The 11,731-nt window shown below is 38.7% G+C and overlaps 5 protein-coding genes across 5 annotated transcripts; 3 read left to right on the top strand and 2 right to left on the bottom strand.

The window, feature by feature from the left end:
- Positions 1-22: 22 nt before the first annotated feature.
- Positions 23-1,259, bottom strand: EV154DRAFT_588161 (chaperonin 10-like protein; the record flags this gene model as incomplete). The annotated part of the gene is made up of 4 exons (XM_051606825.1): positions 23-306; positions 368-571; positions 631-1,146; positions 1,214-1,259. 4 exons carry the CDS (start codon positions 1,257-1,259, stop codon positions 23-25), a joined length of 1,050 nt encoding a protein of 349 aa, XP_051457918.1.
- A 451-nt stretch (positions 1,260-1,710) lies between these two features.
- Positions 1,711-3,135, top strand: EV154DRAFT_588160 (major facilitator superfamily domain-containing protein; the record flags this gene model as incomplete). The annotated part of the gene is made up of 1 exon (XM_051606824.1): positions 1,711-3,135. The coding sequence occupies one exon, from the start codon at positions 1,711-1,713 to the stop codon at positions 3,133-3,135; it is 1,425 nt and encodes a 474-aa protein (XP_051457917.1).
- Positions 3,136-3,248: 113 nt separating this feature from the next.
- Positions 3,249-4,557, top strand: EV154DRAFT_507631 (uncharacterized protein). The gene is made up of 6 exons (XM_051601447.1): positions 3,249-3,365; positions 3,437-3,501; positions 3,590-3,660; positions 3,733-3,838; positions 3,907-4,152; positions 4,206-4,557. The coding sequence occupies exons 1-6, from the start codon at positions 3,356-3,358 to the stop codon at positions 4,527-4,529; spliced, it is 822 nt and encodes a 273-aa protein (XP_051457916.1). The 5' UTR covers positions 3,249-3,355; the 3' UTR covers positions 4,530-4,557.
- A 2,439-nt stretch (positions 4,558-6,996) lies between these two features.
- On the top strand, positions 6,997-7,854 carry EV154DRAFT_507619 (thioredoxin-like protein). Its single transcript, XM_051601446.1, has 4 exons — positions 6,997-7,166; positions 7,222-7,317; positions 7,391-7,447; positions 7,520-7,854. The coding sequence occupies exons 1-4, from the start codon at positions 7,137-7,139 to the stop codon at positions 7,793-7,795; spliced, it is 459 nt and encodes a 152-aa protein (XP_051457915.1). The 5' UTR covers positions 6,997-7,136; the 3' UTR covers positions 7,796-7,854.
- EV154DRAFT_551453 (indole-3-glycerol phosphate synthase-domain-containing protein) lies at positions 7,837-11,529 on the bottom strand. The gene is made up of 2 exons (XM_051604980.1): positions 10,725-11,529; positions 7,837-10,187 (listed from the first exon to the last, which is right to left on the bottom strand). Exons 1-2 carry the CDS (start codon positions 11,467-11,469, stop codon positions 7,870-7,872), a joined length of 3,063 nt encoding a protein of 1,020 aa, XP_051457914.1. The 5' UTR covers positions 11,470-11,529; the 3' UTR covers positions 7,837-7,869.
- Between the last annotated feature and the right edge of the window lie 202 nt (positions 11,530-11,731).

Raw genomic sequence — 11,731 nt, 5'->3', positions numbered from 1 at the left:
CGTAACTGCGCACTTTTATTATTTAGTTTTTTAAGACAATTCGGAAACGAGGCTTTCCAGCTCTGAAGTCTTCTACTGCTTGAACAACGTTATCCATATCATAAATTTCTATCCAAGGTTTGACACCATGTGTAGCAGCAAATTCGAGCATTTCTTCAATCTCCTTGGGTGAACCAATGGCAGAACCACTGATATGTACTTGGTTCATCACGAAGACCACAGGATGAAGTTCAGGGAAATTCCAGTCTGGCATACTTACATTGATAAAGTGACCGTTGGCATGCAAAAGTCCCAAATAGGTGTTCCCTACACAGTAAAAAAAAAAGTTTTGAGTACACTTGTTACACGAATTATTAAATTACTTTACAGTCAAAGTCTTGTCCAGTTCCTGTACAAAGAATATGGGTCATAGATCGTCTATACTTGGCCATGGCTTCTTTATCGCTGGTTACAAGGTATTCATCGCAACCGAGTTCTAAAGCGACATCATGCTTCTTGTCGTTATGAGACATACCAATGACCTTAGCACCCATGGCTTTAGCCCACTGAACACCAAAGTGACCCAAACCGCCTGTTGTTATCTGTAAATTATCTGTGTAATTGAATGCCTACTTATAGAAAATAACTTACCGATACCCATGATACCCACGACGGAGGTGGAATTGACATTTTCACGTTTTAAAGGCGCATAGGTGGTAACACCAGCACAAAAGAAAGTAGCAGCAATTTCACTCGACATATTATCGGGTATTTTAAACGCGAAACGATAATCACCTCTCCAACGATCCGCATAACCACCATAGGTTTTATCGCCATTGGGCCATTTGGAGCTATAAGTACCGACAAAATTATTCATGCATAAATTTTCGTTGCCCTCTTTACAGTTTTGACATTGATGGCAACTACCACATTGAGCACCGACACCAGCACGATCGCCTACTTTGAGATGAGAGACATTTTTACCTACTTTAGCCACCACACCTACAATTTCATGACCAACGACACATGGGTAAAGAGTAGGTCCCCAGCCGGAATCCATGGTGTGAATATCAGAACCGCAAATACCACAATGTGTAATATTTAATTCTACAGAGTCTTCGTCCCATTGTTTTAAGGTTAATTCGTTTGTTTTGGCCAAAGGTTTGCCTACATTGATTCATTATTAGCCTTTGAATAGAAGTAAAGTCTGTGTGTTAGAGGAGCAAAAAAATACCTTTTCCAGCACATGCCCAAGCGTTGAATCTATTGTTATCTGTCATTTTTTTTTCTAAATTGTTACAAGAAAAGAAGAAAGGATGAGATATGTTATTTTGCTGGGGGGTTGCTGCTTTATATTCTGAAAAAAATTTAGTTTCATTTTTTTAAATTGCTTTGACAGTGACATATTTCCTTTTTTAGAACATGACAGATTACTGACGCTTTGACTATAGACTCATTCGAATGATATCATTCTACTATATCACTTAAGTAAAGAGCTACTGCAAGATTTGGTGTTTCCATTCATACGCGTAAACCAGGAAGGTGATACTTTTCTATGAAACTAAGCCATTATAAAAAAAAAAAAAAAAAAGAGCCGTCAAGAAACATGCTTTCATCCATCTTTTTTTTCATCTTTTTGATGAAAATAAGGGTCTTACTATTTTCAACACCCGTACATGTTCTTTTTTATCCTTTGTTTTACAAAGAAAGTCGCATGTCCTACATAAAATAATGGAAAAAAGTGTACCGTTTCCATCAAAATCACAACGTATAAAGCAAGCGATAAAAAAACGCTGTCAGATCAAACCACCCGTGACATCTGATCCTCGTTTATTCCACCCACGGGCAAAATCCGGTATTATTGCATGCATTGCTCTGGTAGCAACTGCAGGTGGGTTCTCTAGCACCATTTATTTTCCAGGTCTTCCATACATCACACGAGATTTAAATGCTACACCAATTGCCACCACACTCACTGCTGCTTTATTTATTTTATTCTCAGGGATTGCTCCCGTCGTTTGGGCTTCCTTATCGGAATACTATCATCTACGTAGGTTCATCTATCTCGTTGCCATGGTTATCTTCATGGTGACCTCCGTAGCAGCTGCCTGTATCAACAACATTTGGGCTTTGGTTGCTGTCCGCTGTATCCAATCCATTGGTGTCTCTAGTGGCATGGCAGTCGGTGCAGGATATATCTCGGATTTATACCCTATTGAAGAACGCGGTGCAGCGTTTGGTAAATTCATCTTTGGTGTGGTCTTTGGTCCCCTCTTGGGTCCCATCTTGGGTGGCTTCCTGATCATGTCTGCGGCAGGTTGGAGAGCCACCTTTTGGTTTTGCTTTGCATTCGGTGCCTTGATTTTTTGTGTGACATTTCTCTTTTTACCAGAGACTTTTCGTGAACCCACGTGGGATAAACCAGAAGAATTACCTCTACATGGTGTAAGGGTAGAAGAAGAAGAAGAAGGGAAAAAGAAGTTGTTTAATCCATTTGCTGCATTTGAGTTACTTAAACACCCATTCATTCTATTATCATCTGTATCTACAGGCTTTTTCTTTGGCGCCATGTTTGCTACCGAGACTATTTTACCCAACGCGTTCAAGAACAAGTATGGATTGAATTCATGGCAGGTAGGACTCTCATATTTGGGAGCAGGTATTGGAAACCTATCGGGTTCTATGTTGGGTGGACGTTTATCGGATCGATTGTTATTAGCGGCACGAGCCCGTCGTGGGGAAGGCGCACCTCATGTGGCCGAAGACCGATTAACGATGAACCTCTGGTTTGCAGGCTTTTTGTTTAACCCACTGGGGCTCCTTATCTTTGGTTGGGTGGTGGAACGTGAACTTAGTTTTTGGGGTGCCATTGTAGCGTTTGGTGTTCAATGCTTTGGTAATGTTCAGTTTGTGACGACAGTGACAGCGTATTTGGTAGATGCCGTCCCGGGACGCGGAGCTGCAGTGACGGCCGTAGCGAACTTTGTCAGGTTCACGTTTGCTTGTATTTTAACCTTGATTTCTACACCCATGACTGAGGGTTTGGGTGCGGGATGGACCAGCACCTTGTTCGCGTGTCTGTCTTGGTTGGGCATCAGTATCATGTTGGTCTTGAAGATTTGGGGGCATCGGATGCGTGCATGGAGTGGGTTTTGATATATTTTATTTTTTCTTATGGGGTCACACTGTCCGCTTGAGCGTCTCCTTTATAGGAGAGACGCATGATGGACCCAGTTTCTATTTTTTTATTGGCTTAACTTATACATTCATTTTTTTTTAAAAAAAAGCTTACGGAATGAAACAGTAAATAAAATAAAATTTTCCTTTTTTGTTTCTTCACTCCTTCTTTTTTATTATTATTATTATTACACTAAATATGACTGAAGGTAGAGTATATTCATAGGGAAATGGAGGCCTGAGAAAGAGTACTAACACAATTTTTTTTTTAAAAAAAAAGAAATAGATCTCAAGTATAGACAAAAATATAAAGATCTTCGAAAGCGTATTCGAGATATAGAAGAGGTAAACCTCTCATAACGAATCGGTTTTTTTCTTTGTGACCAGAGCTAATGGACCATGCTTCTCTTTTAAAAAAATAAAACCAACATAGGAAAATGACGTATTGAATGTTCGACTCTTTAAAGCTCGTAAAAGTATCCGTCATCTCAAGTTGGAACGAACGTAAGTCTATCTCGAATACACACACACACTTACACTTACACGTACAATTTTTTTTTTTTTGTTTGTGTTTAGTTTCTTGTTAGATCGTATGGAGAAAACAAGTCACCCTACTTTGGATTATAATAGTGATCATTCGGATATTGGCTCAGAAATCTATTCGCATGATGAATCCGACATGGTATTAAACAATGATAAACAAACCTCTTTTTTTTTATTATTATTCATTTATTAAACTCTCATGTTTAGTTGATTCACAAGTTTCAGGGCAACAGTAAACACAATAATGCCGGTCGCATGGAGAAATTAATCGTGAATAAACCACAGCGTAAAAAGAAGGATCCCAACGCACCTAAAGGACCCGGCAATGTGTTCTTTTTGTATTGTCGTTTGGAAAGAGATAAAATCAAGGATGAACATCCAACAGAGAATCTGGGGGAAGTAACCAGACTTCTCGGTCAGAAATGGAAGTCTCTCTCCAAGGAGGAAAAGACGGTAATGTACTCTATATGTGTTTGTATCTGTGCAAATATTAATGTGTGATATAGAAATATTATGACATGTACAAGCGCGAATTGGAAGAGTATGAAGAAGCTATGAAGACGTATACATTGAATGGAGGAGGACCTAGCACGGGTAATCCAGCTGCACTTGGCAACCCCATGGTATCCATTATTTCATCTCCTACCCAATCCACCGAAATGTCCATGGACTTTCCAAGTGATCCTCCTCAACCTCCTTCACCCGACGTGTCCTTTATGGACGAAGAGGAGAAACCGCTTTATAACCCAGATGCATGGCCATCTTCCTCCTCCTCCACCACCAATCCCGCCGCAGATATCCATCACCATCAACATCACCAGTACCAATGATGAAATAATAACTACTGCAAAAGAAATAAAAATTTTAAAGAAAAAGCTTCTTTTATTGAATTACTTTTATGATTTTCTTAAGCCAACTAATAAAAATCCATTTCTTTTCCAGCTTCACGTTTTTTATAAATTGGTTTATGAGGCCTCTCGACTTTTTTCTTGACAGTTGGATTTTTGCTTGGGATGAACACGTAAATCTTGTGGATACGGTATCAAACCTTTCAGAAAAATGAAGAGGGTGGGTTTTTTAATGGATGATCCTACAACAAACGCAAAGACTGTGTCATAATTGACGTCACCAAAGAAGCCGGAGGTTGTTAGTAATTCAACGTTACTGAATCTTGTTGTTAACTCGAAATACGTTTATCTTAGGGACAGCCAAAGTGCACGTAGTCATAACGTAAGATCTGTGATTTGGCTATCCTTTAGACCTGGAAACAAGAATATATGATCATAAACAATATAATAATTACGAATAAATGTATATCGAACGATTTGTACTTGTTTTGACAATTCTACCATCACTCATTCGCCTTTAAGCTCGGTCGATCTTAATCTTACGCAGAAATACTAAGGTAAAGTCCGAACGAGTAGCTGAAAGTAAGCTATGACACACATATGCTGGTTCAAACTATGCTGGTTATGGTAAATTTGTAACTAGTTCAAGTTATTAAATTATATTGACCTCTTGGTGTCTATTAAAGTATCATAATCCAACATTACGACGACGCGCACCCTGGCTGTCCCTTAGAGACCCGGTACAAAGTTTTTTTTACAAATACTTTTAGCAACAATGAGGCTCTTTTTTGGCAATAACGTCTGAATCGAAGTAAAGAGGATGGACTGGTATAAATCCTTGATTTTTATACTTGTTGCTTTGCATCATCTATTTCCTTGTAGCATCACGTTTTACGTATTGGTTCATTAGCCTCTCGACTTTTATTGATGGCTGGGTATGGGTCGGGAGAAATACGTATCATGTGGATACTGTGTCAATCCTTTCATAAAAGAAAGTAGGCAAGTTTTTGATGGATGATCCCATGAACGACGTAAAGACCATGTCAGAATTGACACTACCAAAGTAGCCGGAGATCACCACTATAAATGACTGCAATTAAACTGTAAATTCCAGTAACTCAGTGTTACTGAATCATGTCCAACTCTTAACTTTTTTTCGAATGAAGCAAATGGCTTCATCTTCTACTCCAACGCGCGAAAGGTCAGCACAGTCGTCAACATATCTATCGTGAATGAAAATAGAGAAACTACTTGTAAAAAATCAATAATCATCAAGAATAACAAACTTTTCACAGAATGAGACGGCTGTTTGAGCCTCATCTATTGCTGTTACTGGGTTTGTAGCATGGCTGTTGTCATATTGGCAGTGCGAAAAAGAAAAAGAAAAGCTATGGCTTTTGTTGATATCTGTGGACCAAGATGTTGACTATCACAAATTAGAATCAAACCTGGATATTTATACCAGACTCGGAACTTCAAGTACTCCATGAGGAGGTCTCCCGTTGTATAGAGAGGACTGGCCGCAACCAGTATCTAGCAGAAATTAGAACACTTCTTTAGATAAGAAAAACATGTCACATTTTAGTGTTTTTCTTGAGGAAGCGAAAGACATTATTATTAACTAACCTTCACAGTTTTAATAATCTGCTTCTGTTGAAATAGCTTTGTAAAAAAAAAGGGGGGGGGGGAAACCGAAAAAAAAGTGTGTGAATGAATTTTTATTTCGGGTCTCTTAGGGACAGCCAAATTTTCTTAGGGACAGCCATTTTTCTTAGGGACAGCCAGGGTGTGCGTAGTCGTAATGTTGAGATTATGATACTTTTATAGACATCAAGAGGTCAATATAACTTAACAACTTGAAATATATACACATTTATTATAACCAACATAGTTTAAACTAGTATATGTGTTTTACAGCTTACTTTCAGCTTTTCGTTTGGACTTTACCTTAATATTTCTGCGTAAGATTATGATCAAAGGAGCTCATAGGCGAAAGAGCTATGATAGAATTGCCAAAATAAGTATAAATCGTTTAATATACATTTATTTGTAATTGTTACATTGTTTTTGATTGTATATCCTTGTTCCCAGGTCTACAGAACATCCAAATCACAGATCTTACGTTGCGACTACGTGCACTTTGGCTGTCCCTAAGGAAAATTTGGCTGTCCCTAAGAAAAGCGTTTTTATTTATATACACTGATAAATAAAAACTGGTTTATGACATTATGTAACTAATTATCCAAAATGTTTCAGCCTTATTACTGAATTAGCCACCTTTACTTATTAGTTGATTCAAATACACGCATTGGTCCATATCCACTTATTGAATAAAAACCATTTATTTTATATACAGAAGATCTACGGTGTTTCCTCACATGTTTTTCAGAGTTAAAAGCAGCCAATGGAGGATGCCATTTTGACATCATTTTGCAAAGTCAGCAAATCTCCCCAATCTACCGCTGGGTGCTTATCAACCAGAAACGTAGGACTGCTTTTTGTTTTTTTTCCAGTCTAAACATTATTGTATCTCCCTGCAACACAACCTGGTTTATTTTTTCTTGTTTCCCTTACATTTTTTTTTATACCATGAGTTTCCTCCGTGCTGTCACCAAGACCGTAAGTGCTTTAACTAATTTTATAAAAAGAAAGAGGTGTGTCTGACATGCCATAGTCTGCTTTCTTGCGTCCTACCGTTCAATTGCGTACACCCGCTGCTTCTTTGTATGCTCGTTGGATTTCCACCGAAATGAAGAACCGTTTAGACAAGGTAAAAATGATAGAAAAAAAAAGGATGGAGAGAGAAGGAAAAAAGACGAACTAAGCGTGTTTTTTTTGTGTAGGATATCAAATCCAACGATGTTGTCTTATTCATGAAGGGTACACCTGATCAACCTATGGTAAGGGAATACAGAAAAAAAAAAAGTGTGTGTAGAAGGAAAGGAAAAACTAAAAGCAGTGGTTGATTGTAGTGTGGTTTCAGTCGTGCTACAGTTCAAATTATGCAAGTTCAAGGTGTCGATTTCGATAAAAAGGTTAATGCATACAATGTTTTGGAAGATGCTGAATTAAGAGATGCCATCAAGGAATACTCTGAATGGCCTACTATTCCTCAAGTTTACATTAAGGGTGAATTCGTGGGTGGTTGTGATATCTTATTAAACATGCATCAATCCGGCGATCTTGAAGATTTACTTGTCAAGAACGAAATTATTGAAGCTGAGGAAGAAGAGGAAGAGAAGAAATAAAAAGAAAAAAAGATTCTTATTTTAGTAAAAAAGTGTATATTATATGACCAAAAAAAAAATGTTTATTGTGTATTTTAAAATGAGACACGTTTGGCAGTTTGAACAAATTCACGGATTTTACCCAGATCTTTCACACCATTTGTTTCCACACCAGAGGAGACATCCACCATCCAAGGCTTCACCTGTTGAATTGCAGAGGCTACGTTGTCAGGATCCAATCCACCCGCTAAAATCACAGGGAAGTCCTTATTTCCCAAAAACTCGAATTGTGTATGATGCACAATCTCTTGAGCAATACGCCAATCGAATTTCACACCTTGTCCTCCTTGAGCGTCAGAAGGTAAACTAGACACCTTGGCATCTAAAAGAACATATTGATGACTTCCAGGTTGTGTCAAATTAGCCATTTGAGATGGATGATAGGATTCGCTATCAATATGGAACGCCTTAATTACAGGCACTGGTAAATAACGTGCCAATTCTACAGATTCTGTGCCATGCAATTGAATGAAATCTAATCCAACCTCCGTAGCTACTTGTGTCATGTATTCAATACTTTGGTTGACAAATACACCCACCACCAATGGCTTTCTTGCACGGGATTCTAATAATTGTCGATGGATTTGGAACCAATCGGATGTAGTTGTAGAAGGAGGTGTAGCTCTTGTAATGTTTAACCCACGTACACCATTGACAATAGCAGAAGCTGTCTCTAGACTGACTTTACGCTTGGACTTTTCTGCAAAGATTAAACCGATTAAATCAGCACCTGCATTAGCTGCTTCTACTGCAGCTTCCACAGAAGAGATACCACACACTTTAACAAGTGATCCACGAGGTTCCTTAAGGGCAGGCACAGGATCTTTCTTGGGAAGACCCAATAAATCCGTCACGAATTCCTTTAAATTCCAAGCACGCATCAAAGCCTCACCCACAAGCACACCTTGAACACCACCCTTCACATACATTTCCACATCGGCTCTTCCAGTAATACCCGATAAAGCACACAAGATAGTGCCAGGAGGTACCATTTCAGCTAATCGACTGGTGGTTTCCATATCTACATCAAAACTATGTAAATTACGGTTGTTAACACCAATGAGTTTAGCACCTAAAGCGTTAGCACGAGCCATTTCCTCTGCGTTATTGACTTCCACTAAAGGTTCCATTCCCAAACTCTTGGAATAATTATATAAATCATGCAAGACAGTATCATTCAACATGGCCACAATTAATAACACGGTATCAGCACCATACAAACGACCTTCGAGGATTTGATAACGGTCTACAATAAAATCTTTACGAAGAACACAAGGTCGATTGGGTAAAGTTGAAAAGGCCTCACGTACTTGACGCATGTCATGAATGGTACCACGGAACCATTTAGGTTCGGTCAAGACAGAGACTACACTGGCACCAGCTAATGCATATTGTAAAGCTTGTTCAGCAGCATTGGCAGCTGCATCGATGTTGCCCTTAGATGGTGAGGCACGTTTGACTTCTGCCAAGAGAGCAGGACAGGATTGCTTAAGACGAGCTACTACATCAGAAAGAGGTGGGGCAACATGCAATTGCAAAAGCTTTTCTAAATCAGACATGGTTTGACCGGGGATTTCCTTGGCGGCTTGAACATCCTTGACACGTTGAGCATAAATACGAGTCAAGATGGAAGGAGCATCACTGTTATTGGTGGTAGTAGTGGTGGTAGGTGTTACGGGTTTCTCAATAGGCGTAGTAGTAGTGCTGACGGAGGGAGAAGGTACACGTAATTTATTAGGCAAGACACCTGCAGCAGGATTTAAATCCCAGGTACCACCTGTCAAATTCAAAAAGTTGCTAATCATGGTATGACCGTTTTCACACAAGATACTTTCAGGATGGAATTGAAGACCTTCTACCGTGTATTCCTTATGACGAACACCCATAATGACACCATCATCTGTGTTAGCCGTGATTTCCAAGGTTTCGGGAATAGTGGAAGGTACACCAGCTAAAGAATGATAACGCGTGACCAAATTATTTTGAGGTACGGATTTAAACAGACCACGACTATCATGTTTAATTGGCGATGTTTTACCATGGACAATATCTCCAGCATAGGAAACAGTACCACCATAGACTTCAAACATACATTGCATGCCCATACAAATACCAAGAATGGGAATCTTTCCTGCGAAATGAGCAATGGCTGCACGCGAGACACCGGCATCCGTAGCAGGATGACCAGGACCGGGAGAAATAACAATGTTACGAGGTGCAAGTTGTTCAATTTCTTCTAAACTGATTTTATCGTTACGGTGGACTACCACTTTAGCTCCTTGAGAGCACAAGTATTGATATACATTGTACGTGAAACTGTCGTAGTTGTCAATTAATAGCGTTGTCATTTGGCCTTTTTTTTTTTTGGGAAGAAAAGTAAAAAAAGAAAGAAAAAAGCGTCGGAATAAGGGGGAGGGGAGCAGAAATAAATAAAGAACGGAGATTGGATGGTTCAAGTCAATCTGACTCACATTTTTTCTCTTTTTTTTTACACAAGTGAACACAAAAAGAGTGTTATAATGGCTTCTTTCTTCATACAAGAAATCTTGTTGCAAAAATATTAGTTTTATTTTGGTAGACAGGTAGCAAATTCACGAAGCAAAAAATTAGTATGGTAGCCACCTGTCAAATATTAAATAGAATAAGCTAAAGTCCTGTAGACCGTGCAAGTGCAAGAGGCGGGATTTGTATATTTGGCATAATTATGGCCCATAATTATTATTGACGGCGTTTGCCTTTAGAATTTTGGGGGTTTGTTTTTTGTGGTTTGAGTGGGAAAGGGTTATAGACAATAGAAGAAAAGAGATAAATATAAAGAAAAAAGATATAAAATGATAATAATAATTAAAAAAACAAGGTGTTTTTTTGTGGCATGGCCTTTAAAATTCACCTTTAACCGGTATATATGGATCATCACCGCCATGTTCATGATTATCTCCCTGTGTAGATGTGTTTGCCGGCATATTCAGCGAATGACTTGTATCTGAAACATAATCGCCACCATCCGCATCATACTCACCTTCGGGAATGACAAATTGATGACCCCCAAATCGAGGTGGTCTTTCCATATCATGGGGATTTACAGTAGAAGGCTGTGGAAAGTAGTATAAATGGTTACCACTGTCTCGGTTTAACTGCCTAGGAAAACCAAACGGATAAGGCACCATATCTGTAAATGAATGATCTCCCTGAGGTGGTATGCGATATATATGTGGAGAAGGGTGAAGCGGTACACGGGGAACTGTAACATGATCAACATCATCTTCATCTTCTTCCTCTCGTTTTCTTTTTCTTTGGTACGATCTGTCACCATGACTGCTTGATTCACCCATTTGTTTTACGTCGTCCGAGTCAGGAAGTTCGGTTGGAGCATGTTTCTTTTCTTTTGCGCGTCTGTTTTGGAACCATATCTGAATACGTTGTGTAGATGTCTCAAATTGACGTGCTAAATTCTGTTTAGCCTCTGAGCTAGGTCGAATAGTTGTCTTGAAGAGATCTTCTAAAATGCGCGTCTCCTCCGCTGTGAATCTTTGGCGGGGACGGATAGGTGTGCCATAGGTCTCTGAAGAGCTGTTACCGTCGTACTCTTCATCGCCTTGTTCTTCATTAGATTTTTTAGGATTTCTCGTGCTCATATGATAAAGAGAGTTTTGTGAATATTAATATAAAAAAAAAAGGGAGAAAAAATGTTATGAAAAAACCGAAATTGCATATTAAATAGATCATGATTTATCAATACTTACATTATGCGAAATAATAACTGATAAACAGTAACAACAGATAAAGTGTTTTTTCTTTTATTATTATTGTATAGGAGTGTATTTAATATTATTCATGCATAAGAGATAGATTTTATTGTCCTATTGTTTTCGTGTTCTAGAAAATAAACTCAAAAGG

The sequence above is a fragment of the Mucor mucedo genome (genome assembly GCF_025094135.1).
Source record: "Mucor mucedo strain NRRL 3635 chromosome Unknown EV154scaffold_42, whole genome shotgun sequence".
Lineage (NCBI taxonomy): Eukaryota > Fungi > Mucoromycota > Mucoromycetes > Mucorales > Mucoraceae > Mucor > Mucor mucedo.
This window is presented reverse-complemented; position numbering and strand designations above follow the sequence as displayed.

Coding starts and splice junctions, on each gene's coding strand:
- EV154DRAFT_507619 (XM_051601446.1), top strand. CDS start 7,137: ATGAGTTTCCTCCGTGCTGTCACCAAGACC. Junction 7,167..7,221: donor TCCGTGCTGTCACCAAGACC/GTAAGTGCTTTA, acceptor GACATGCCATAG/TCTGCTTTCTTGCGTCCTAC. Junction 7,448..7,519: donor GTACACCTGATCAACCTATG/GTAAGGGAATAC, acceptor GGTTGATTGTAG/TGTGGTTTCAGTCGTGCTAC.
- EV154DRAFT_551453 (XM_051604980.1), bottom strand. CDS start 11,469: ATGAGCACGAGAAATCCTAAAAAATCTAATGAAGAACAAGGCGATGAA. Junction 10,188..10,724: donor TCCATATATACCGGTTAAAG/GTGAATTTTAAA, acceptor AAAAAAAAAAAG/GCCAAATGACAACGCTATTA.
- EV154DRAFT_507631 (XM_051601447.1), top strand. Junction 3,661..3,732: donor CATCTCAAGTTGGAACGAAC/GTAAGTCTATCT, acceptor GTTTGTGTTTAG/TTTCTTGTTAGATCGTATGG. Junction 4,153..4,205: donor TCTCCAAGGAGGAAAAGACG/GTAATGTACTCT, acceptor TGTGTGATATAG/AAATATTATGACATGTACAA.